The 26,030-nt window shown below is 53.2% G+C and overlaps 1 protein-coding gene across 2 annotated transcripts; it reads left to right on the top strand.

Moving 5' to 3' along the window:
• The first annotated feature begins 1,253 nt into the window (after positions 1-1,253).
• Positions 1,254-25,273, top strand: LOC144277538 (cAMP-dependent protein kinase catalytic subunit alpha-like). Of its 2 annotated transcripts, none has more exons than XM_077838408.1 (10): positions 1,254-1,449; positions 12,082-12,143; positions 13,536-13,664; positions 13,844-13,942; positions 21,364-21,446; positions 22,334-22,460; positions 22,704-22,799; positions 22,916-23,038; positions 24,180-24,344; positions 25,148-25,273. In XM_077838408.1, the coding sequence occupies exons 1-10, from the start codon at positions 1,254-1,256 to the stop codon at positions 25,271-25,273; spliced, it is 1,206 nt and encodes a 401-aa protein (XP_077694534.1). The 2 variants fall into 2 exon arrangements, with proteins under 2 accessions (XP_077694534.1, XP_077694535.1); XM_077838409.1 differs by lacking the exon at positions 1,254-1,449 and adding an exon at positions 8,752-8,761.
• The last annotated feature ends 757 nt before the right edge of the window (positions 25,274-26,030 follow it).

Below are 26,030 nucleotides of genomic sequence, written 5' to 3'. Positions count from 1 at the left end.
CCCCCTGCCACCTGCCTGCAGAGTCCCGGTCTCTGCAGACCCGAGCTGTTTGGAAACTGAGATTCACAAGGAAGGACCTCCTTCTTCCCCATCCCACCCTCTTGCTTCTCCCCCGGAGCGCTACCCGGCTCTCTTTGGTTTCCGCTGACAGTGGCTTCTCGCTCCCAAGGTCAAGGAGCACAGCAGCGCTTGTTTGGGAAAGGCAAAGTAAAGAAACCTCCAGGCGACTAGTCCTGGGTCCCGCCCCTGCCAGCGTTTGGTACTGCCTGGGACTGCATGGCATGAGAGTCAAACCCCATGGTGCTTCGAGATCTCCTCCCTGGGGTGCTGTAGCAGGGTGCCTCCGAGGGCTGAGGGTTTCCGAATGTGGGTCTCTTTGAACGCCACTTGGAGAGCCACCTTTGATGTGCTGCAACCCCCTGCTGTTCGTCTCTGCGAGCGGGGCCCCCAGCAGTGGACTTAAGGACCTGCACCCCTCTGACTCAGGCCTCATGTGAGCCACAAGCCCACCCGCAGCCCCCCGATTTCCTTTGCAGCCCCAGTGGCTTGGCCTGGGGGACACTGTACTTATAGGATGGTGTTTTTTCTAGGGGTCTGCCCCCCAATGCAAGCAGGATCGGCAGTGAAGCCAGAGGGAGCCTCTCATGCTGCTTTCAGCCCAAGGATTTGAGAGGAGCGGAGACCCAGGGCGCTGTTTTAAGCCCTGCTGTGTGGGTGTTTCCCCTTCCACTGGCCATTGTCCCATCACTTCTGATGCAGAATCTGTCCTCCCCTCACCCTCCAGGAAGTGAAACTGACTTGGCTGGCTGCGTAAGTGACCAGACTCCCCCGCTCCAGCTCCATTTCCGCCACCAGGAAAGCCAACTCTCCAGAGAGAGGTGGGAGAGAAGAAACCATTTCCAAGTCCCTGGGTCTTTCCCACTTGGGAATGTGCATGGATGTGACTGGCTGGTCCTGAAGAGTCGCACACCGGTCTGTGAGTTGACAGCCATGCTCTGGGGCTGCTGCAGGGCAGGGGAGCTGTTGGATGGAAATTCTGCCTCCTGGTTTGAAGTCGAGAACAATCAGCTCAAACCCCCTGTCTCTGTTGTGAGTGGAGGAGTTTTGCTGAGGCTTGGGGCCATCCCTCTGATCCCTGATCCTGCTGTCTTCTCCGCTGCTGGGTAATGACCAAGGCTGGAGGATTCCTGGATCAGGGCCGAGCTTCGCGTCGACTCTGGTTGTGAGGGCCGGGGAAGGAGGGAGATAAATAAATGAAGGGAAACATGAGCCATGGAGCAGAAATGACCTGCCCCAACCCCAGCAGGCACAAAGGCGCTAAGATGTCACTGCTTCAGAAGCTGGAGAGCCTGGCTGGGCGGATCTTCTACTGGGGGTCGCGGAGCGAGGCGGGGGCCCCGGCCAGTAGCAAGACAGCCCACCTTAGCCAGCCTGACACTGTCTCCCAGCGTGATCTGCAGCCGAGGTACAGCTAGGCGAGGGATTGATCAAAGAGGGCGGGGCTCTCTCCATCTTTTAAGATTTGGCTCCGCCCCTAACGCTCATGGATCTGCTCCAGAGCTGTGTTTATTGAGTGTGGCATTAAATCTGGCCACTGGGAAATCGATCAGGGCTGCTGCTGCATCAACTTTCCAGCCCTGGGACAAAAGTTCTGTCCTTCATCTGTTCCGATAGCGGGCGGTGGGGATGAGGCAGCGTGCTGGCATCGGGATCGGAAACTCCAGGAGCTCCGTGCAGGATCCGGCTGTAGCCTGGCACTCTCTGGATGGGGGAATCCGGGCGGCGTTTGCCAAGGAGGGAAAAGATCCTGGCAATATCTCAGAGTTGAGAAAGTAAGGCTTCTCATCAGAAATGCAGGAGTGGGGGAGGGGGCGGGAAGCCCAGTGCTGGAATTGCCAGCCCTCGGATTGACTATCCAGGTGGCCGCAGTGGCCAGCTCATCCTTCATGATGTTCGCCAGCCTCTAGCCAAGGAACTTGTAAGCACTTTTGTGAATGAACTCCGCCCCCCAGCACAATCCTCAGCCCCAGTTTACAGAGCTGGAAAATGACTTGGCTGAACTCACACAGTCAGTCAGGCCTCCTGAGCGCTCCTGGCTTATCCAAAGCAATGTCAAGATGCCCCATTACCTCACTGGGTGCAGGAGCAGGTCCCACAATAACCCTGACCAAATGCCAGCGTGGTTAAGGGTACGCCATCTCCTCTGAAGTCCACCTCCCAGTGTGCTGGACCTTCACTCTTCTGCACCGCAATGTGCCTGTTAAGGAGCTGCTGTCCCCACCCCAGAAGCAGCTGCATTTTGGTGCTGGGGGAGCAGTCCCCATGCAGCATTGCTGTGCGCTGTTGACCAGCTGCCATGACCCACCCCATGAACGTGCTTAGGGATGAGCCAGCCTATGAAGGAGAGGGGGCAGGAAGGGATTTCAAGTCATGTCTTTGACCTTATCTCTTGGCATGAGGGTACAGTTACATGCCCGGGGACGGCCAGACAGCAGGAGGCATTTGGCTTTTGTGGCATCCGCTGGAGCTTTTAACCACCCTGGCCCATGCTCCCTTGGGGGAGGAGGGGCGAGTGTAACCTAGTGTGTGTTGTGTGTCCCTGACCCATAGACGCTGCGAGTCTGTTCCTGCCCCAGCTGCAGAGCCTGGCTGTGATGAAAAGTTGTAAAGACTCCGGCCTTTAGCTCCTCAGGTCCCTGGTTCAATCCTTGGTGTTGACCGAAACAGTGGTTGTCACAACCCCTTGGACTCCCTCTGGACCTGGCTAGCTTTGGTCTTGTGCTGGTCAACTGCAAGTTTCTCAGGGCTAAGCCAGCTCCTGGGAGCCTACGGGTGGGTCTTTGCTCCAGAGTTAGCCAGGCTGATCAGCCCCCGGTAGCCTAGTCTGGGTCTGAGCAGCCCCCTGCAAAGCCGTTTGAGTAACTGTGTCCTCACTGGCTCTGCACTTGTTCCAAGGGAAAATCCCAGGGCTCTTTGTGCTGAGATGCTCAGATTCTTTCCCTGGCCATCGCGGGAGAACTTGTCTGCCCTGTAGAGGAATTGTGAGAAGGCCTTGGGGGACTGTTGGCACACGAGGGTTTAGCCTCTGCAGAGTGGGTGGGTTCCAGCCCGAGTAAAAGCAGAGCCTAACTGCTACCGTGCCCCAGCTAGGCCGGCTGGCCCCTGGGCTCCATCTCCCACCCCCACTTGGCCGGCTAGCCCCTCCCAACTGGGGTCAGAGGTGTTTGTGTGTGGAGAGTAGTGGGGTTACGTCAGGTATGCCTGCCATGCTGCTCCAGGCCAGAATTTAGGGGAGACCCCTAGTGGTGATACCATGTAGTGCTGGCGTGGCAGTGGCAAGCCAGAGAGATCTCCAGGATGTCTCTGTCAAATAGCCTGGATAGAGGATCCCTGTTTAGTATCTCTGCTTTGTGGGGTGCCCTATAGAGGGGCATGATCTAGTGAGTTAGAGCAGAAAAGGGGAGGGGGCTTGGAGACAGGACTCCTGGGTTCTATTCCCAGCACGAGGCAGGGAGGGGTGGTGTATTGCTTAGCGAAGGTGTGGAGAACCAGGACTCCTGGGTTCTGTTCCCTTTTTGCCACTGTTCTGCCATGGGACCTTCAGCAAGATTCTTTCCCTTCTCTCTGCCTCAGTTTTCCCACCTGTAAACTGGGGTTGATTGTATGCCATGGGAGTTCTGCTTTGAGATCCTCAGGGTGGGGGGATAGAGACGGGCTTTCACAGCTCATAGGGGGATAGGGAGTTACAGTGAGGCGGCTGAAGTGGTGTGGGGGAGGAGTTGGGGGATCCTCTCTTCCTCCTCCAGGAGTGGATCAGGGCAGTGTCCAGATGCCCCAAGGGATTATGGGTGATGGGGTATTGGCTAAGAACCCAGTTAGACCAATGTGGGTGGGGTGGGGAAGCTGCAGTTGTTATTTATAAATAGACCCCTGGAGCATCGCTGTGTGAACGTTGTCTCCCTCCACCATGTGATCGGCTCTGTCCCTGTCCTCCCCACCCCCTCCCTGGATGTGCGTCCTCACACCCAGAGCTCAGAACCCATGGAAGGGCTGGCGGCAGGCGCTGCTTTCTGGAACCAGCTGCCCTACATACCGGGGCGGTGAAGGGACACTTTGGGGCGTTGCCCTCGCCTCGTTGCTGCCTCCATCCCCAGGCAAGTGGGATTGGCAGCGCTGGCAGATCCACCTCTAGCGGCAAACAGGAACCCAGGAGTCCGGGGCAAGGCTGACCTTGGGGGCGGACACTGCTGTATCCAGGGGCAATAGGCACTAACGGGCACAGACCCCCTGCGCCAAGGGGGCTTGAAGGCACCTGTCACCGGAGGATCCGGACACCGCAATGGGGCCCTCCAGCCTGGCATAAACCCGGCCCCTCCGATGCAGCCGAGGGAGTGGTGGTGCCAGAGACACACCCTGGAGCTGCACTGGGCCCTGTGCTGGCTCGGGTCTCTCCTCGGCTCGCCGGAGAAGCCGGGGTCGAAGCAGAGGTTGTGTTTGCTCCTGCTGCCTGGGACAAAGTCCCCCATGAGGCGCCAGGCCAGACCTCCCTCTCTGCCTGCCATGACCTCCTAACCACAGCCGGCGGCCTCCGTGGGTCACAGCATGGACGGTAAAGGGGGGCTTTGGGGGAGGGGATCCCAGGCAGGGTGTGTGGTCATCTCCCCTCCCTTAGTATCCCTGATGGCTTGAAGTGCCAGGGTCTGTCCCTTCCTTCCTCTCTGCAAAGGGGAGCTGATGACTCACGGCAGGCACACGGTGATCCTGCACCCCCAAGGCACAAGCCAGTTCTAGTCAGTGGTCAGCTCGTTTGAGATCTGCTTAACCCATCTATGAGTTTAACCCTCTGAGACCCGAAGCTCACCTCTACCTGCATCTGGTTACATTATGGTAGCTCTTGAGCCCTGACTGAGCTCAGGGCCCCATTGTGCAGGGCGCTGTACATACTTCCAGTCAGAGACAGTCCCTACCCTGAAGAGTGCAGAGTCTAAATAGACCTGAATGGGGAGGGGAAACAGAGGCCTGGAGCAAGGCAGTGACTTGCCCAAGGTTAGAACCCTAGCTGCTAGGCTGCGCTGCTTCTCTATGCCAGTTTCTACTAGCAGCCTTGGCTGTGATCTTGCCGTTGTGATCTCTTTGGGGCAGGGAGCGTGGCTTTGTACAGCACCTAGCTCAATGCGGCTGAGCCTGGTGGGGGCCTGTTGGTGCCATCGAATCATAGGCTTGACATCATTGTAACCAATCCCCATGGGAGGTGAAAACCTGGCAGCTCGTTGCACCCAGCGGCCATCCAACAGGAGGATGTCAGGGTTCAGGGCTCTGTATCCCTGGCTCCCACAGCCACCTGGCCTGTCCACCCCGATCACTGTAGTGAAGGTCTCAGTACTCAGCTCTCTTCCCCAGCCCGAGCAAGAGGCAGGACGGTCGTGCACTGGCCCCTGCAATCGTTAGCAGGGTGCTGGGTGTAATGCGGACCACGTGCGCCAGACCGGGTTGTAATGTAGATCTTCATTAGATCCTTCGCATCAGGAGCCAGGCCCTGGATCGCTTACGCTCCAGCCCCATCACCTGCCCCCTTGGGCCTCTTTCCCCACTGGGCTCATTAAAGGAAATAAACCAGGTTTTTTTTGGAATCTGCTTGGTGCTCACCAGAGAAAGACAGTGAGTCCTTAGTGGCAGGGAAGCTCTGGGTTTAACCCTTCAGCCACCAGCACTGGAGGGATGGGGAGGGGGTGGATTCTCCTCAGTTCTGCCCAGGTAAGATGGAGTTTACACTTTGGGAGATCGGGATCTGGAGCAGCTGGGGGCATGAGATGGGCGGGATGTAGCTGGAATCAGAATAAGGCCTGGGGCTGCACTAGTGACGGTTCTTTCCTGTGGTGCTTGCAGCTTGCCGGGCCCCGCCCCTCCCCCCATCCTGGTCAGGCGTCATCCCAGTGGAAACCCTCCCATGGCCAGAAATGGCATCCAATGTGGAAAGTGGGGCTGAGGCAGGTTGCTAACATGCATCTAGTGGCCTGGGGGAACAGGCCTCAAAGGGCTTAAAATCTAAATCCATGACGGCAGGTGATGATGCTTGGCTAAGAGGGAGGATGGAGGGGAGTGGAACAAGCCCATGGGGGAGCTGTCAGCACGTTTGTTCCTATGGGACAATCATCGCTCGGGCACGCAAGGGCGGAATCTGTGTGGGTGTTAACCCCGGTGCCATTCTCCCTCCCTGAGTTTTCACCTGTAGTTTCAGGATCTCTTTGCTGTTGTACAGTGTCCTGAAACAGCTGCCCTGTTTCACCCCAGAGGTGGCTGCATTTTGGTGGCGGATGAAATGATCCTTTTAGTGACCACTTAGTATTGGCTGCTGTGGAAGCTTTGCCTTCAGGAGTCCTGACTCTCTGTTAGTTACACTCCAAATGGCAGGGGGAATGAGCCTGCTTTTAAATTCTGGCTGCATTCCAAGGTGACCAGTCCCTGTAAACCTCTAATCTGCTCTTCACCATTCATGCCCTTTGTGCCTCTGGGGCGTGGTGAAATTCGATTAGTCAATTTCACTTTGTTTCTGATTTCTCCTGTGTTGATTTGCAGAGGCTGTGGGCCCAACACTGGTTTTGGAGGCGGAGTCTTTAAAGTTTTGTCAAACCAGCCCCCCTCCCCCAAATAGGGGGAAAGTTGTGTGACGTTTGTAACCCTGGCCTTGTGCAACTCAATTGTTTTTCTTACACATCTGGCCCTGATCCTGCAACGGGATTTCAGAAACAAGCCTAATCTGTCCTCCCTAGGTTCTTATTCTGCTCTTATCACCGCAGTATCTGAATGCCTTCCAGTCGTGCATTAAATGATGTGACTTCACATCTGTCATGTGGCTTGTTCTCTCATCTTCTCCCTTGAAGGAGAAGTGAGGGCAGTGGAGTGTCTTGTCGTTTTTGAGGTTCTGGTGGGTCAAAGAAACGCGTCTGGATTTGGGATGGTCCCTGGTTCATGTGACAGGTAGTTCCATAGTCTACAACCAGACCCTGAGGAAACTCTGTCTCTTGCACAGCTGAACTTCACCGTGGTGGTAGGTGCCATTGTACCAATGAAGTAGAGTTGTCAGCCATTATCTTTCTGTCAAAGTCATATGCTCATTTAGATCCCCCTTGCCGCAAGCCATGGAGGCCTTGAAGATGGGGACTGAGAACTTGAACTTGGTTTGAAAGGCAGAGGCTCTACGGTGAAGCATGAAGTTGGAAGCTGCTACTCACAAGCTGGCATGCGTTAGGTTTCTGTAATCACAAATGTTGGGCCTAAAACTTGTCATGTCTCTTTAAGAGCAGTCTGCCCTCTGATTAGGAGACTCAGCTCTCTTCCAGATAACTCTGATCTCTCCTAATTACAGGTCCCTAGAGCCCTGGTGCTGGGCTCTGCTGGGCTTTGAATCAGGCTCTGATTTCCCTTCAACAGAGAATGGCTTTGTTAAGCAGATCTGTTGTCCTAAGTGGTCTGAGCTTGTGCATTTTCCTTTCTGTGTATCGGGGTTGATCCCTGTCCCAGGTATTCGAATAATACCTCGTGCTGCTGCATTGGATACAAGAGAACTGGGTGCATTGTGATAAGCAAGAGTGCAGTCTAGCGGTCAGAGTAAGGAATGGGAGTTGGTATTCCTGGCTCTGGGATGGAGAGTGGGATCCAGTGGTTAGAGCAGGGGACTGAGAATCAGAACTCCTGGGTTCTATTCCCAGCTCTGGGAGAGGAGTGGAATCTAGCGGTTGGGGGTGGGGAGCTGAGAGTCAGGACTCTTGGTGCTCTTTTCAATTCTTCCACTTCCTGTGCAACAGTGGGCAAGGTCATGTCTCCCTGCCTCAGTTTCCCTTCCCATACAAAAGGGAATAGTACCTACCTCCTGGAAGGATTAAGGAGGTTAAGGTTTTGCTCGGTTTGTTGAAAGGTGGTACAAAAGATTAGCGATATGAAAACATCTCCATTAGCCAGCTATCCTCTGGTGTTTATCCTGGCGCAGGTCAGTGTGTTAGTCTATTGTGTAATTAGAGACAGTCAATTAGTTTCATATGCCAGATTCGTGCCATCTGACAAAACTGACATGAATAGAAATGAGTTAATGGGTCTTTAAAGGGACTCTCTCAGCTGAAAGGCCACTGAGCTGGAAAGGAATGGCTACAAAACCTCGGGGTTATTAGAACAAGAGGATTCTAAAAATCCAGGTTGCCATTTACTATTTATGAGTTACCATCAATGGCATGCAGGCTCCTAAAGCCTATAAGCCCTTTGGAAAATGTTAGCCTGTTCCCGCTATTGCTTTTGCATAGAAGTTGCTCAGATACTAGGGAGCTGGGCACCCGTGTAAAACCCTGAGATAGGTAAGTCTGTCTGCTAAGCAAAGGAAATCTCACTAGTATCAATTTCACTCCTGCTTATAGTCATTTTCACTCTAGGGCTCTCTGAGCTGCAAGAGGCGTGGGGGACCTTTTGTCTGTTTCAAGTGGGACTTAGTTCAAAAATAATTGGAATATTTCAGGATTTGTTTTTAGACAGCATTGGCGGGTTTAACCAAAACTTAAATTTTTGGAGGCCAAATTTGAATTGGCTGCTCGTTAAATGGTTTTTTAATTACAGTAGCCCCCAGAGATATTTATTGCAACTGAGGACTCCTTGTGTCTGGGTTCTGTACAGACCTGAAATGAGCCAGTGTCTGCCCCAAAGAGCTTACAATGGAACTCCCAGAGCTTGCAATTCATTGTACAGGGAGTATCCCCTTGGAAATCAATGGGGCTTAGTGCCAGGGTCTGTCCATACACTCAATTGCGGGATTGGAGCCTCAGTTAACCCTTTGTCCTGCCACAGTGCCGAGAACCTGCAGGATGGCATCTTAACCCTGCTGGCGAAGGAGTGAAACCGACCAGTGTAGAGGCACTGTGTACGTTACTATCCTGCCCTCACTACCATAGGGTTTGGTCACTTTTCAGTCCATGCCATAAGCAAGGTGACTCCCATCTGTCTCCTGCGGTTCATTCTTTCACCAGGGGGAGAGCTGTGTGTGCAGTGGAGGTGCTGGTTTTGGTAGGGTCTTTTTATACATGCCTGTGCTGTGCTGTTTTTATAGTGGGGAAGGCTGATCAGAGGAGGGCACATAGAACTAGGAAGAAGAGGTGGGGAAGTTTGAGATGATCCCTAGAACCTGTGGCAGTCAGTTCCAGTGTTGTGGATGGGCTCTCAAAGAAGCTCTGTCTCTCTCACAGATGAGCTTCACCTGGGTGGTAGAAAGTGCCGTGGGACTGGAGGAGTGGGGCTGTCAGCCACAATCTCCATCCCAGAGCTTCGGCTCCAGGGGTCCCTGACCCAGGCCCACGGCCTTGAAGAGAAAGAACGAGACTCTGAGATGAGACAGGCCCAAAAAGGGAAGAAATTATTGGTGTTGGGCCAAGTGAATTAGAGGCTGGTGATGCAGAGAAGATTCCTCCATCACTGTCTGGGGCTGCCCCCAGTTTATGTAACTGATTAGCAGAGCCTCACAAGTCTTCCTAGACCTCCAGAAGAAGGCAGAATGGCTGATCTCCCCTCCCAAGGCATTGATCTGGTGTGGATGATGCCAGGGAAGAACAGAGGGGGAAGGGGTATTGCAGGTCAGGGCAACTGCACCTGTATTTGCCCCTCATGATCCAGCCAGGGAAGCCACTTAGGCTTCTGGCTCCCAGTCATCACCTCTCTTGGGTGGAGACCTGCGTCTCTCTCCTTCCTGCCCGGGGGATTTCCAGGCTGCACAGCTCCCTGCCTACACTGTGAGTTCCTCAGCAAGCCAGACTGCCTGAACCGGCCTGCTTTTCCCTCTTTCCTCAGAGGCTACAAACAGCCCAGTCTCCACAGGTAAGGTACCACACAGCTGTTAGCAAGCACATTGATTCTTAAGGTAAAAGCATTCTTAAAAACCAGCAAAGAACCAACACGCCTGCTAATAAGCTTTCCAAAGATCACCCCGCTTCCAGCCAGGTAACTCACAGGCAGTGGGTTTCTCCTCGAGGAGCGGCTTCCAGCAGCTGAGGTTTTGCATAACAGAGGCGTTACGTTTGCATACCCCTCCCCTTAGAGATTTCCTGGGAAATGTACTTAACTTTAGAAGGCCCCATAGTTTCAGATGATCCCTCAAAGCCCATAACCCTTCCCTGGGTTTCCATCGGAGACGTCACATACAGTCCCACAATAATACATAACCGCCTGCCTTTGTAATACAATGAACTCCTAAGCTACTTAAACTTAGTTCTGTAAGGTACGGCCAGGAGAGTGCAGGAAATTGTCTTCTCTGTCCCGTGTCCATGCAAGGATCCCTCTTCCCCACCCCCTTGGGGCTGGGATCGATGGTGGGAGACAGTGGCTGGTGAGCCAAGCCTGTTTCTATAAATAGTCCAGAGAGAGTAGGAGACAAAGTGAAAGTAGGTCAGACAGACTGAGCGTCTGGGGGAAGCAGATGTGAATTCAATCCCACTCTGTAGGGCTCCACGGGAGATGGGCTGTGGGGACTAGAGGGTGAAGGGAGTGTGGGCGGGGGTAGTTAGCCAGCAAATAGCTGATCCCCAGAACCCTTTCAGGGCTGCCCTGCCCTGCCCTGTCCTGTGGGATCAGGGGAATCCCCGTAATCTTGGTCTCCTTCCCTCCAGCAGTGAATCAGTCACATCTGTAGGATGTTGTTCTGCTTCGCTGGTCCATTTCAGGCCCTCGCCTGGCCCATTTCTCAGCCCTTTCTGTAGGGCAGGGATGACAGGACTAGAGCGCGGTGATGCCGGGTTTCCACAGAAGTGTTGCTATTTAGCGATTAAAGTGGGGGGCTCCTGGGGTTCTGTCCCCAGTTCTGGGAAGGGAGTGGGTTGTAGTGGAGAGAGTGGGGCGGCAGGGAGTTGACTCCTGGGTTGTGCATCTGTGACCCCAAGAACTGCAGCACCCACATCTGGATCTAGGCTTTTAGCTTGTCCCCTCCCTGGCATCTCAGCACCAATGACCCCTGGGGGAGGCAGTTAACTTTATACACCTCCGGTGTGGGGGAGACTTGCCTGTGATGGTGGGGGCAGGGGGGAGCTCTGGGCTCAAAGCCACCCCCTGCTGCTGCTCTGTGCTTGGCCTTGCTGCTGCAGCCATTCCAACCCCGTGGGCGTCTCTTGCACTGTTAAGAGCTGCGGGACTTGTCCCTGTTGGGAGCAGTAGGAGGCAGCGAAGATAAAAGGGGCTCTTGGTACCAAATATCCCTCCAGATGCTGCAGATTGCTCCAACCCCCATCCCGCTTCCTCCCTCCCATGGTTCTGGGATCTGGCAGCAAGGACAGGGAGCCCGGCTGGCGAAGGAAGGATCACCTGGCTGGATGCCAGAGAGCGGGACACTTGGCTGGTCCCAGGCTGCTGCTGTGGAGGCTGTGGCAGGTTGTTTTAACCCCTTTGTGGGCAAAGCCCAACTGGGGTTTGCAACTTTTACGGCTGCCTTCTGCAGCTCTGTGTGTGTGCACGGAGCACCCCCTTGTGGGCTGTTGGTGTCATTGATCTGTGAGGCCTGCATGCTTGAGAGAAGGCTACACACAGGCCTCTGCCCTTTGAGCTAAGGGGGAATCTCCTTCCCCTTCACCCCCCTTTCCTGGCAGCAGTAGTAGATCCCGTATCTTCCCATTAGGGCAACTTGATCCATGCATCTTAACGTCCTTTGGAGGGTTGTACGAGTGTCTCCTTATGGGGTGCAGGTTCTGTGTCGAGGGGCGTGGACCAGGCACCCCAAGTGGCATGTTCAGCGGGGGGATAGAGGCACAAGTGCATCCCCTTGGTGCTGGGGGCTGCATTAGCCCTCCCTGACGGGGCTGTTTGGTGTGTCCAGGGGCACGAGGGTGGGGATGTTGCGGGAGCACCCCCACATGGACCTCTCCCTAGCCAATCCCACCTGAGCCGCTCTTTATAGCCAATGAGGCACCACCATCCGGCTGATATGCTTAAAATCCCCGTCCCCTTTGTGACTGTGTGCCTCTTTGCTGAGTGGGGCGGGGCCTGAAAGGGGAGCTCTGTCCACCAGGCTGGGTGCCCCCCCTTCTGACTCCTCACGCTGCTCCCTCTCTCTTTCCCTTACAGTGGAGGAATTCTTAGCCAAAGCCAAAGAAGACTTCCTTAAGAAATGGGAGAGCTCCTCTCAGGTACTGTGCCCCCAACCCAGATCACACCCCCCGCAATCAAGGCCTTTGCAGCCCCAGGCTGATTACTCCGCAGTCACCCCCTAGATCTCTTTCCCCATCATTGAGCCACCTTGCCACACAGCCTCCTCTGATGGTCTGGGGGTTGTTTTTGCTCCTGGGGGGTGGGGCTGAGTGGACCATGTTGCTCTCCCGCCCGTCCCTCCAGTCTGCCCTCTGGTAACTGGAGGGCCAAGAACTCTGTAGGTTCAACTCCACTCTGCTGAGGGAGGGGGACACTAACCATGTGGGACTCCTCCTGATCCAGCCTGTCTCCCCCATCCTCCTTCCGAGGGTCCAGCGTGGTCGTCCAGCCCAGCCCAGCCCAGCCCAGCCCAGCCCCAGATTGGCTCCCGGGGAGTTGTGCTAACAGGGACCCTGTTCAAAGGGCCTCCATTTGCTGCCTACGCTTGAGCGCAGTGCCCCAGTGCCCTGGGTCTGTCCCCGCTGGAAATCCCGCCTGGGGTGGTTGTGGGTAATTCCTGAGGCAGAGCTGCTGGTCCCCCTGCAGCAGTGTCACTTTGCTAGTCCTCCCGCACACCCTGTGTCATTAACGCCATGGCACAGATGGGGAAACTGAGGCCCAGAGGGGAAAGGGACTTGGTCATGGGTATAGGAAGTTGGTGGCAGAACTAGGAATAGATCTTTTGACTCCTAGTCTCCTGCCCTCTGACCACTACACTTCACTCCCTCTCCTCACAGACCGAGGGCTAGAACCCAGGAGTCCTGACTCCCAGCCCCGCCCCCGCCAGCCCCACGGAATGGAGGTGGGCGGGTCGCCTGTCTGGAACTGGAGTTTGGTTCTGCCCAAGGAGCAGGGAATCCCTTGTCAGTGTCTCCTTAAAACTGTAGTGGTTTCCTTTGGCGCCCTCTGGTGGTGAAATGTGACATGTACTTCATATCAATGTTCTCAAGAACAACCCCAGTGCGGGGCTAGGGGGTGCTGTGCTGCAGGGAGTGGCGGGCTCAGTAGGGGGCGTTCTCCCATCACAGTCAGTGATGACCCTGTGGGGGCTGCCGTTCTGGTGAGCTATAAAAACCAAAGCTCTGACCAGGGGTGGCTCTACCAATTTTGCTGCCCCAAGCAGTCGCTGCTGAATTGCCGCCACCAGAACAGCGGCAGAGCTGCCACCAACTTGCCGCTGTGGGACACAGACTGCCACCCCATTCTGAATGCCGCCCCAAGCACCTGCTTGGAAAGCTGGTGCCTGGAGCCGGTCCTGGCTCTGACCCCCCTCATGGTCATTAAAGATCCATCCAGTCTTGCAGTGCAAATCCCACTGTCCTGGGCAGGTTCCTTCCTGATGCCCCCAGGACCAGTCTGGCCCCACATCACATTTATTTTCCCCCTTCCAGAACACGGCCAGTTTGGATCAGTTTGATCGAATCAAGACCCTGGGCACGGGCTCATTTGGGAGGGTGATGCTGGTGAAACACAAAGAGACCGGGAATCACTATGCCATGAAGATCGTGGATAAACAGCAGGTAAGATGCTGGGGGCTTCCGTAGATATCTGGCTTGGGGCCGTGGAATCCCCAGTGCAGGGGAGGGATTTGGGGCTGAACCCTGCATGGGGACGCTGGAGAAGGGAGTGCATGGGAGGCGTAGGGGGTGCTGCGCCAGCAGAGGAAGATCAAGTGTTGCTACTTCCTTTTCTCTCCCAGGTAGTGAAGCTGAAACAAATTGAGCACCCCCTCAATGAGAAACGGATCCTCCAGGCCGTCAACTTTCCATTCCTCACCAAGCTAGAGTATTCTTTCAAGGTAGAGAGAAAAGGAGTACTTGTGGCACCTTAGAGACTAACCAATTTATTTGAGCATGAGCTTTCGTGAGCTACAGCTCACTTCATCGCATGCATACCATGGAAACTGCAGTAGACATTATATACACACAGAGACCATGAAACAATACCCCCTCCCACCCCACTGTCCTGCTGGTAATAGCTTATCTAAAGTGATGATCAAGTTGGGCCATTTCCAGCACAAATCCAGGTTTTCTCACCCTCCCCCCCCCCCCCCCAAACTCACTCTCCTGCTGGTAATAGCCCATCCAAAGTGACCGCTCTCTTCACAATTTCAGAGTAACAGCCGTGTTAGTCTGTATTCGCAAAAAGAAAAGGAGTCCTTGTGGCACCTTAGAGACTAACCAATTTATTTGAGCATGAGCTTTCGTGAGCTACAGCTCACTTCATCAGATGCATACCGTGGAAACTGCAGCAGACTTTATATATACACAGAGAATATGAAACAATACCTCCTCCCACCCCACTGTCCTGCTGGTAATAGCTTATCTAAAGTAATCTTCAGGTTAGGCCATTTCCAGCACAAATCCAGGTTTTCTCACCCTCCACCCCCCCACACAAATTCACTCTCCTGCTGGTGATAGCCCATCCAAAGTGACAACTCTTTACACAATGTGCATGATAATCAAGTTAGGCCATTTCCTGCACAAATCCAGGTTCTCTCACTCCCTCACCCACCCCCCTCCAAAAACCCACCCCCATACACACACAAACTCACTCTCCTGCTGGTAATAGCTCATCCAAACTGACAATCAAGGTGGGTCATTTCCAGCACAAATCCAGGTTCTCTCACTCCCTCACTACCCAAGATCCATAAACCTGGAAATCCTGGGCGCCCCATCATCTCAGGCATTGGCACCCTGACAGCAGGATTGTCTGGCTATGTAGACTCCCTCCTCAGGCCCTACGCTACCAGCACTCCCAGCTACCTTCGAGACACCACTGACTTCCTGAGGAAACTTCAATCCATCGGCAATCTTCCTGATAACACCATCCTGGCCACTATGGATGTAGAAGCCCTCTACACCAACATTCCACACAAAGATGGACTACAAGCCGTCAAGAACGCTATCCCCGATAATGTCACGGCTAACCTGGTGGCTGAACTTTGTGACTTTGTCCTTACCCATAACTATTTTACATCTGGGGACAATGTATACCTTCAGATCAGCGGGACTGCTATGGGTACCCGCATGGCCCCACAGTATGCCAACATTTTTATGGCTGATTTAGAACAACGCTTCCTCAGCTCTCGTCCCCTAAAGCCCCTACTCTACTTGCGCTACATTGATGACATCTTCATCATCTGGACCCATGGAAAAGAAGCCCTTGAGGAATTCCACCATGATTTCAACAATTTCCATCCCACCATCAACCTCAGCCTGGTCCAGTCCACACAAGAGATCCACTTCCTGGAAACTACAGTGCTAATAAACAATGGTCACATAAACACCACCCTATACCGGAAACCTACTGACCGCTATTCCTACCTACATGCCTCCAGCTTTCACCCTGACCACACCACACGATCCATCGTCTACAGCCAAGCTCTGCGATACAACCGCATTTGCTCCAACCCCTCAGACAGAGACAGACACCTACAAGATCTCTGTCAAGCTTTCTTACAACTACAATACCCACCTGCGGAAGTGAAGAAACAGATTGATAGAGCCAGAAGAGTTCCCAGAAGTCACCTACTACAGGACAGGCCTAACAAAGAAAATAACAGAACGCCACTAGCCGTCACCTTCAGCCCCCAACTAAAACCCCTCCAACGCATTATTAAGGATCTACAACCTATCCTGAAGGATGACCCAACACTCTCACAAATCTTGGGAGACAGGCCAGTCCTTGCCTACAGACAGCCCCGCAACCTGAAGCAAATACTCACCAACAACCACATACCACACAACAGAACCATTAACCCAGGAACCTATCCTTGCAACGAAGCCCGTTGCCAACTGTGCCCACATATCTATTCAGGGGACACCATCACAGGGCCTAGTAACATCAGCCACACTATCAGAGGCTCGTTCACCTGCACATCCACCAATGTGATATATGCCATCATGTGCCAGCAATGCCCCTCTGCCATGTACATTGGTCAAACTGGACAGTCTCTACGTAAAAGAATAAATGGACACAAATCAGATGTCAAGAATTATAACATTCATAAACCAGTTGGAGAACACTTCAATCTCTCTGGTCACGCAATCACCGACATGAAGGTCACTATCTTACAACAAAAAAACTTCAAATCCAGACTCCAGAGAGAAACTGCTGAATTGGAATTCAGTTGCAAATTGGATACTATTAATTTAGGCTTAAATAGAGACTGGTAGTGGCTAAGTCATTATGCAAGGTAGCCTATTTCCCCTTGCTTTTTCCTACCCCCCCCCCCCCCCAGACGTTCTGGTTAAACTTGGATTTAAACTTGGAGAGTGGTCAGTTTGGATGAGCTATTGCCAGCAGGAGAGTGAGTTTATGTGTGTGTGTGTGTGTGTGTTCCCCGGGGGGGTGGGGGGGGGTGAGAGAGCCTGGATTTATGCTGGAAATGGCCCACCTTGATTATCATGCACATTGTAGGGAGAGTGGTCACTTTGGATGAGCTATTACCAGCAGGAGAGTGAGTTTGTGTGTGTATGGGGGTGGGGGGGTGAGAAAACCTGGATTTATGCTGGAAATGGCCCACCTTGATTATCATGCACATTGTAGGGAGAGTGGTCACTTCGGATAAGCTATTACCAGCAGGAGATTGAGTTTGTGTGTGTGGTTTTTGGAGGGGGGTGAGGGGGTGAGAGAACCTGGATTTGTGCAGGAAATGACCCACCTTGATTATCATACACATTGTGAAGAGAGTGGTCACTTTGGGGGGTCGAAGGGCACAGTCTGCATCTCTTGTATCCTGAGAACAAACCTTCCTGGCGTGACGTCTGGGATCAGGTTTGGAGCTAAGAAAAATCAGTTTGGATCATTCCCCTTTTTCACTCTTTTCTGTTCTGCTTTTGACTCCAGGTTTTGAAAAGTGATACTTCCCCCCGCAACCTAGTCAGTTTTGCTTTCGTTCCTAGCCAGTTTCAGTTTCTGGCTCCCATGCGCTGGCCCTAGGGCATGAGGTCTGGCTTGCAGGGGAGTCTTAGAGGAAGTCCTAACTCCATGCACAGTTGACTTTGTGGAGACTTTGAAACTATCACATGGGATCATTTCCTCCTGATGGAGTTTCTGTGAAAGATAAAATTCAGGCCCCTGGTGATGCGGCTTGGACCCTCTTCCCTGAACCTGGATTTTGGGGCCTGTGAGCTACACCCTGTGTGTAAGGGGGAGAGCAAAGGTAGTTGTCCCTTAGAGCTCCACAGCACCCCCTGTGGCTGGCCTGATTAAAGAGGAGCTGGTTCTGAAGAGAGACCTGTCTCCTCGTCTGTAAGCCTGTGGTTAGTGGGTTGTAGCGAGGAAGAGTTGTCAGCTCAGAGGAGGCTGCAGGATAAACTGAAGCCCCCTGCGGGAGCCTGGAGGCTAGGGTGATGGGTGTGTTAGCAGTAGGCAGTGCTGGAAGGGTCGTTTTCTTGGGGGCCCCTCATCGTTCCAGGGTTAAATAGCTTTGATCTCTGGCCCCTTGTCCACAGAAGCTGCTACAATAGAAATGTCCCACCTGCTCCGTGCCAGCTGATTGGGGCTGGGCTGTGTAGCTCTCGGGTGACACAGTAGCACTGGGGCCAGCGGCTTCTGTCACACAGGCTGGCTCGCTGAGCCAATCGCTTCTCCTACGACAGCGTAAAATAAATACCCCGCAGGTGTAAATGTGGGAGAACTTCATTGAAATCAATGCGACTGCTCTGGATTTATTCCACTGAGCTAGGAGTCTGGCCTGGTACGTGCTGACTGGGCGTTGGGGCCTGTCTCATTGGTAGAGGGTCAGGAAGGCCCATGTCACAGCCCAGAATGGCCTGAGCAGGGAGATCAAGGATGGGCTGCCTTCATCCCCTTCGAGGACAGCAGGGTTCAGGCATTGTTCCCCGTATGCTCTAGGGCACCCACCTTTACCCTGGTCCTGGCTCAGGGCATCACCTCACACTCTGTGGGTTTGCAGGGTCTTTTCCCAGTGAAAGAGCCTCACACAGTAATATCCTTAACCTCTATTTATTAACAGTTACCAGAACAGAATACACCCGCTCCGCATACAATGCCCATCGCTGCCAATAAGGCAGACCAACTTTCCCTGGTGGCCAGTCGGGATCAGGTCGTGCTGGGTCTCCAGCTTCTGCCCGGTGTCATTGGCAGGGTGTTGAGGTCTGATATTGGGCTGTGTCCTGGAGCTGGTTCCAAGAACTTCCTTTTGGACCCCAGTTTATAGAGTGAAACTTGAGTCCTGCTTAGCTCTACCTTAACCCATCATTTTATGCAAGTAGTACAAAATAATTCTTTGACCAATCCGAACATAGTGTGAAACAATTCTTTACCCAGTCGGATCCCACCACCTTAGTTGATGTACACCTAGCAAAATTAGTTAGAAACAATCAAAGAACCAGACAGAAAGCAGACAGATAAACAATAGAGAAGTGGGGACCAGCAAGGGAAAACAATAAAGAAGTAGAGATTTCACACCCGCACTGCTGATAAGTGATTCCTTTGAACATCCTAAGATCTGTTTCTTTGCCTGGTGATGGTGGGTCCTAGTAGGATAGAATTGCCTTCTGAACAGCCCGATATTACCTTGTTTTGATATAATTTAGCTGGAATGTGAGGATGTGACTTTCTGCTTCTTGGCTGCTGGCTCCTGCTCTCCTAATGCGGCTGCAGAAAAAGGTCTCTGACCATCCAGCATGGGGCGCTGTGCCCATGCCCTGGCTGGACCCTCTCTCCAGGGCTAGCTGGAAATTGACCCTGGGCTCGAGGGCAGGGGCAGTGGTCTCTGCTGGCTTGTGCGCGGGTGCTTAGTGCTTATGTTCTCATCACTGAGCCGGGTCGGCTTTCACTAGCAGAATGTTTCAGAGGGGCAGCCGTGTTAGTCTGTATCAGCAAAAACAATGAGGAGTCCTTGTGACACCTTAGAGACTAACAAATTTATTTGGGCATAAGCTTTCGTGGGCTAAAACCCACTTCATCAAATACAAGGAGTGGAAAATACAGTAGAGAGGGAAAATTCACAGCCCCCCAACGTGAAGCAAATACTCACCAGCAACTACACACCACACAACAAAAACACTAACCCAGGAACCAATCTCTGCAACAAATCCCGTTGCCAACTCTGTCCGCATATCTATTCAAGGGACACCATCATAGGACCTAACCACATCAGCCACACCATCAGGGGCTCGTTCACCTGCACATCTACCAATATGATATATGCCATCATGTGCCAGCAATGCCCCTCTGCCATGTCCATTGGCCAAACCAGACAGTCTCTATGCAGAAGAATAAATGGACACGTTAGAGAGCTTATTCCTTCACTCTCCCTGGTCCCTGGTCGTCCTCGCATGAATAGAGAGCAACAATACCCGAAGTCCAAAGGTGCAAACAATTCGATGTTTATTGGGGTGAACTTCCAGCAAGCTTAAATCCAAGTTCTTTTTTCCTTATTTTCGAATCCCAACTTACTTCCTGTTTGCCCCTAATTTATATAGTAATATTCCTAGCTATATCTTAACCAGTCATTCTACTGAAATTTACCTAACCAATCCTAATATATTGTAACATGATTAGCTAACCAATTATATCCCACCACCTTCATTAGTTTACACCCAGCAAAATTAATTATACAGCAGACAGAAACAATCACAGAACCAGACAGAGACCATGCAAATAAACAATAGCAAAGTGGGAACTATAATGACAAAACAATACAGAAGTGAGGATTTCACAACTACATCTATAAAGACATAAGGGTTTCCCAGCTGTGTCTATTGATAAGTGAGTTCTTACCAGACAGAAAACTATCAAACTAAATTTCCTTTTACATCTTCTAGGCTCTTCCCTTTCTCTGGTGGTGATAGATCGGATCACCATCTTAACAGCCCCATATTGACTAGTTTGGAATGTGAGGATGTGACCATTCGCTTCCCAGCTTATGGCTGTCTCTGCTGCTTAGCCAAGGCATTGGCGTAAGAACAGGGCCTCAGACTGTCACAGTGAGAGAAGACCCTTACACAGATTCTTTCTTGTATACCTCTATTACTAGCTAAATGATAAACATGTACCTAAATTCTTAAAGTATAGGCCTTTACAGGCAGGCCTGAATATCTATATCCTAGCAACACAAATCTGACATCAAGAATGATAACATTCAAAAACCAGTAGGTGAACACTTCAGTCTCCCTGAACACTCAATAACAGACTTAAAAGTGGCAATTCTTCAACAAAAAACCCTTCAAAAACAGACTCCAACGAGAAACTGCAGAACTGGAATTAATTTGCAAACTGGACACCATCAAATTAGGCCTGAATAAAGGCTGGGAGTGGATGGGTCACTACAAAAACAAATTTTTCCACTGCTGATACTCACACCTTCTTGTCAGTTGTTTGAAATGGGCCACCTTGATTACATTGAACTCATTAGCACTACAAAAGTGATTTTTTCGTCCCTTCTTTTGTCAACTGTTGAGAATAGCCCACTAGAGGAATGGCTTTGTTGGGCTCAGCGGAGTTACTTTGCAGCGGTGAGGGAGGGTGAAGCCAACCTGGTCAATTTCACACACCGCTTTTGAGAAAAAAGAACAGGAGTACTTGTGGCACCTTAATTTGTTAGTCTCTAAGGTGCCACAAGTATTCCTGTTCTTTTTATGGATACAGACTGACACGGCTGCTACTCTGAGACCTGCTTTTGAGAAGTTTCACTTCCTGCTTCTGCTCCTTTGGCTGTCAGACCTGGCGGCAGGTTGGGTTTCCCCTTTGATCGGAGACATCAGAGCTGGGAAATCCCTCTTGGGCCTGCCTGTCCCTGCCTCTAGACCAAAGGTGGGGGAGGGGTTGAATTTTCTAGGGCTCTAGTATGAAATACTCCAAGCAAATAAAGCTTGCGCCCTCTCATTAGTGAGTCTGTTCCCCAGCCGCGTCTGTGCAGCAACTCCCACTGCAGGTGTGTGCCTGGGACCTTCAGCACCAAGCACAGCCCCTCTGGCCCTTGAGCCAAAGGAGTAACAGCAGCAGCTGGTGGCAGTAGTAGGCTGTTATCTCCCAGACAGCGGGTGTACTGCATTGTGTGCTAGGGGGAAGCCAGGCCAGTTCATCAGGCTCCCTTGAGGAGTGTGGGGTTAGTGCCCTGAAAAGGACGGGGCTAATAAAGGAGCAGGGGTGTGGTGAGCAGCTTCATCCCGGTGTCACAGGCACTGACGGGGGGCCGGAGTGACTCCATCCCTTGCAGTCAGTTTCTGCTGCATTTCCTTCTAGGATAACTCCAATCTGTACATGGTGAAGGAATACATCCCGGGCGGGGAGATGTTCTCCCACCTACGGCAGATTGGGAGGTTCAGGTGAGCGTTGCCACGAGAGCCGATGTTGGGGACAGCGTTGCTAATGGATAGAGCTGGGTCCTAATCCTGCCTCTACCATTCACTCCTTGTGGGGAGGGGGGAGAATCACTCTGTGCCTCCGTTTCCGCAGCTGTAAATTTGGGATTTAGTTCGGTAGAGAACTAGACCTTTTATCCACTAGCAGCATCTGCAGCGACGCTGGCTTTGATCCTCATGCTGCAGGGCGTGACCTGATCCCCAGCTGGGCTGGTCAGGAAGGATTCCCCATGGGGAGAGCTGCTGAGATCTTCTGCCAGCATGAGCCACAGTCAGTGGCAGGGATGCCAGAACCAGATGGGGCCAGGCTGGATGGAGCTGGAGGTCCATGGGGGTGTGTGCTGGGGGGGGAGATGCTGGTCTGGGAGGGGTTTGCCAGGCTGGGTGGACTCAGGGGTCTAGCAGTGGTGGATGGGATGTGTGGGCTAGGGCAGATGGGGCCACCAGGCCCAGAAGGGTTGGGGCATCTTGCCTGGGGTTGCCTGGGTAGATGGAGTCAGGGATCTATAAGGAAGGTGAAGCAGCTGCATAGCCAGGTGGAGGGAACAGGGGGAGCGATCACCCAGCGGCGCTCTGCAAGCCTGCCTCACTCGCGCCGGCTGTCTGCAGCCGCCCTGACGCTCCCACCGCCGAGGTGCCGCCGAAGGCCCGCAGCAGGTGGAGGTTTCTTTTTTTATCGCCAAGATATTCAAAAGGCGCCACTTGTGCTCAGTGAGGGGGGGCCGCTCCCCCGTTCCCCCCCTAGCTACTGAGGTGAAGGTGTGGGCGGCAGGAGGCCGAGGGTGCTGGGCTGGCTGAGAGGGGGCGGATCTGGCCCGGGATGCCCACGTTCTCCTCCCACCTCATTGCAGTGAACCTCACGCCCAGTTCTACGCTGCGCAGATCGTCCTGACCTTTGAGTATCTGCACTCGCTGGATCTCATCTACCGAAACCTGAAGCCAGAGAATCTCCTGATAGACCAGCAAGGCTACATCTTGGTGATGCCCCTCCCCCACTCCTTCCCATCCTCATCCCCATCCCAGCGCTGGCTCCTGGCTCCCTGCCGTGATCTCCTGCCTGTCTAAGTCTCTCTCTGTTGCCATCCCCTTCCCAAAGCCAAGACACCCCCAGAAATGTAACACGGCCAGAATACATCAATCGTCTGCTCCCCCCCATTCCCCTCCTGCTGTCACAGCCTCCAGGCTGATCCAGCTTCTCCCCTCTCTGTGTTTTGGCTCCAGGTGGCGGATTTTGATTTTGCCAAGCAGGTGAAAGACGTAACCTGGACTCTGTGTGGGACCTCAGAATACCTGGCCCCCGAGATCATCCTCAGCAAGGTGAGCTGGGGAGGGCCTGTCCGCTGCCTTATCTCTTGCTGGTCCCTGGCCACCAGGTGGTTCCTCCCGCCCCCCAAATGTTCGGTGCATGACCCCAGCCTGCTTTCCCCGGGCAGGGTTATAACAAGGCTGTGGACTGGTGGACTCTGGGCATCTTCATCTACGAGATGGTGGCTGGTTACCCCCCATTCTTCGCGGACCAGATCATGAAGCTCTACGAGAAGATTGTCTCTGGCAAGGTATTTGGGCTGTGGGAGGGGACACTTGTGTGATTTTCTGGGGGACAGGATTTCGCCAGCAAAAGGGACGTGCCAAGTCTCAGCGACTGATCAGGGAGATGCTTACACGCACCACACACGTGTTCATGCCCTCCCATGCTCCCCCAATCCCCAGCACGTGGGCATCCTCCCTGTCATGTACCCCATTCCCCCTGCACCCCAACACATAGACCCTCCCTTGCCACATACTCCTGTTCTCCAACATATGGACATCCTCCCCATTATGTCCCCCACTCCTACGCCCCACACATGGGCCCTCCCTTGCTGTGTACCCTACTTCTCCAATACATGGATTCCATTCCCCACCCCACCACCACTGGGCTCCCTGTAACTCTCATGGGGACTCCTGGAACAGGTGCTTTTGGTTTTCTTATACACTGTCGTGAATTGCAAAACTCTCCACAACTCTGCTACATTGCAAGACTAAATGTTCCTTAAAGACATCAGTCACCTCCAGGCACTGGTAGAGCACTCATCACCATAGTAACCAAGAGCCCATAATATTCCTCTGCCCAGCCCAGCGCTTTCTCGCCAAGGATCTCAAAGCACTCGTGTCGGACACGGTCAGCTTTAAACGTAGTGGGGTTTTAAAAAAGCAAAGTTGTGTTGCCTAGTGGGAACTCAACAGACCTGGGTTCTGTTCGCGGTTCTCCTACCAGCCTGCTGAGTGACCTTGAGCAAGTCACTTCTCCCTGTGCCTCAGTTTCCCCTTATGTAAAATGAGGATAGTGATGCGGCAGCCCTGTGGAGGAAAAATGCTCAATAAGAGCTGGGGGGCTGCTGCTAATTAACCATTTCAGCTCCTGTGTCAGTTCTCAGTAGCCTGAGGACTAACTTCTTGTCCACTCATTGTCCTGGAGTGTTTTTAAAGGGCTTGTTCTTTATTATTAGGTGTATTACAATAGTGCCTACAAGTCCCTGTCATGGGTCAGGACCCCATTGTGCTATAGGGCCGTACATTACTACGTGTATTATGGTAGTGCCTAGGTGCCCCAGGTGTAGCCCAGGACCCCCCCTGCGTTAGGGGCTGTACATTACTAGGTGTATCTATGAATCTAGCCACGAGGGCAGGGCAGACCTCTGTCTCTCCTCCCCACCCCAGTTCCAGTTCCCGGCTTACTTCAGCTTTGACCTGAGGGACCTGCTCCGGAACCTGCTGCAGGTGGACCTCACCAAACGCTTTGGCAACCTCAAGAACGGGGTCAACGACATCAAGAACCACAGGTGGTTTGCTACCACCGACTGGATCGCCATCTACCAGAGGAAGGTAGGAGGGCGGCGGCAGGCAGAGGAGGGCCTGGGTAACTCCCACCTGGTGCAGCCTCCGTCAGCAGGAATTGAACCTGGGATCATCAGTGCCCAGGCCTCTAGGAGCGCATTGGTTCCTGGGACTCTGTAGCAGGGTGTTGTGGCCGGGTGCAACCACTAGGGGGAGATATGCTCACCCAGCATTGGTTTAAAGTCGGGAGCCCTCAGTCACCTGTTTGTAACATGGTGGCAAAAGCAAGGTCCTGTCCCCATCCCCTGAGGATAACAACCTCCTTCTGCTGCTACCAGCTAATGGCGTTATTCCTCCATGTCTGGTGGGAGAGGGCTGGGCTGAAGGTTCTGATTAAAACCCTCCTGATGATGCAAGTGGGGGCTCTTACGGGGATCCAAGCGGCTCGTGACCCCCTGCCCTTCCCTGATTGCAAAGTGAGAGGAGGAGGTTCTGGCTAGATAAAAGGGCTTGAGGAGGTACTGATCCGCATCCCTCACCTGGTTGCTAAGGGGCCCGATCCTGTATCCCTTAAGGGTGCTGGGAGCCCTCATCTTGGGCTGTTAAGGAGGGTGCTGGGGGTCCTGATCCTGGGCTCCTAAGGGGGGTCATGGGCTCCCCCTTCTGTGATTGCAAAATGTGCGGGTTTCTGGCTGTATAGTAGGTGGGGAGGCGGGGCTGATCCTTGCCTGCCTTGTTGCAAAGTTGGGGCCTGACCGTGCACCCCTAGCAGACCCAGGAGTGGCAGGAGATGGGTAATACAAATGTTGATCCCTCACTTCGTCCCCAACCTCCCCCCACTCCCTTCGCAGGTGGAAGCTCCCTTTATACCAAAGTGCAACGGCCCCGGAGACACAAGTAACTTCAACGACTGTGAGGAAGAGGAGATCCGGGTCTCCAGCACTGAGACGTGCACCGAGGAGTTTGCTGAGTTCTAGGGCGAGCGGCCCCCCCCGAGAGGGTGTGCACGGAGCAGGTGGGGGCGGGGTTGGATTTGATCAAGAGAAAGACCCGAGTTCCTTGCCTGTGTGTTTTATTTTTGTGGGCGGGGGGTAGGGATTTGCCTGGATCTGGTTTGGTGGGGAGCGGGAGACCCCTTATTCTAAACCTGTACCCTCCCCCCAAAATCTCCCTTTCCCACAAAGAAGCTTGAGAGTCCCGTCTAGAGGGTGGGGGTATCATCCGCCCCGCCCTGGGAAATACATCTGTGTCCTCCGACAAAACTTGTTTTGGAAAAAACAAAACAACCCCCCCAGCCCCCACTTCCTCTTTAACAGTGTGCTTTGTTGTCAACATATTTGAAACAATTACCAATAAAGTTTTGTTTAAAAAAAAAATCAGTCTGGCGTGTGGGCTGTTGGGCTCCAGGGGACAGTTGTCGTGGCTGGGATGAGCCGGGAGCTGTTCCTCTCCCTGGAGGTCCAAGGAGTTCAGGGATGGAGCCGGGGGGCCGGCGGCTGTTATAAGCGGGACCTGAACTCGCCTGGAGTTGGAAGCCCCAAGGGGCGAGTGTCCACGCATCAATGGTTGGCGGCGTCTGGCCGATGGATAAACGGGCATCGCAAGCAGCAGCGAAGCGGTTATTTTATCTCGGTGTCTGGTGGGGGGCGACAGCTGCTGGAATACCATGGCCAGGTCTGACACCCACAATTCGAGAAGGAAGGGGAAAAATTGGCAGAGAGTTGCCATGAGAAC

Source organism: Eretmochelys imbricata, chromosome 20, assembly GCF_965152235.1.
Source record: "Eretmochelys imbricata isolate rEreImb1 chromosome 20, rEreImb1.hap1, whole genome shotgun sequence".
Taxonomy (NCBI): Eukaryota; Metazoa; Chordata; order Testudines; family Cheloniidae; genus Eretmochelys; species Eretmochelys imbricata.
This window is presented reverse-complemented; position numbering and strand designations above follow the sequence as displayed.

What these genes read in the sequence shown, in the direction of transcription:
- LOC144277538 (XM_077838408.1), top strand. Translation starts at nt 1,254, where the DNA reads ATGAAGGGAAACATGAGCCATGGAGCAGAAATGACCTGCCCCAACCCC. An exon ending in GCCTGACACTGTCTCCCAGC is followed by an intron (nt 1,450 to 12,081) that starts GTGATCTGCAGC and finishes TTTCCCTTACAG; the next exon opens with TGGAGGAATTCTTAGCCAAA. An exon ending in AATGGGAGAGCTCCTCTCAG is followed by an intron (nt 12,144 to 13,535) that starts GTACTGTGCCCC and finishes TCCCCCTTCCAG; the next exon opens with AACACGGCCAGTTTGGATCA.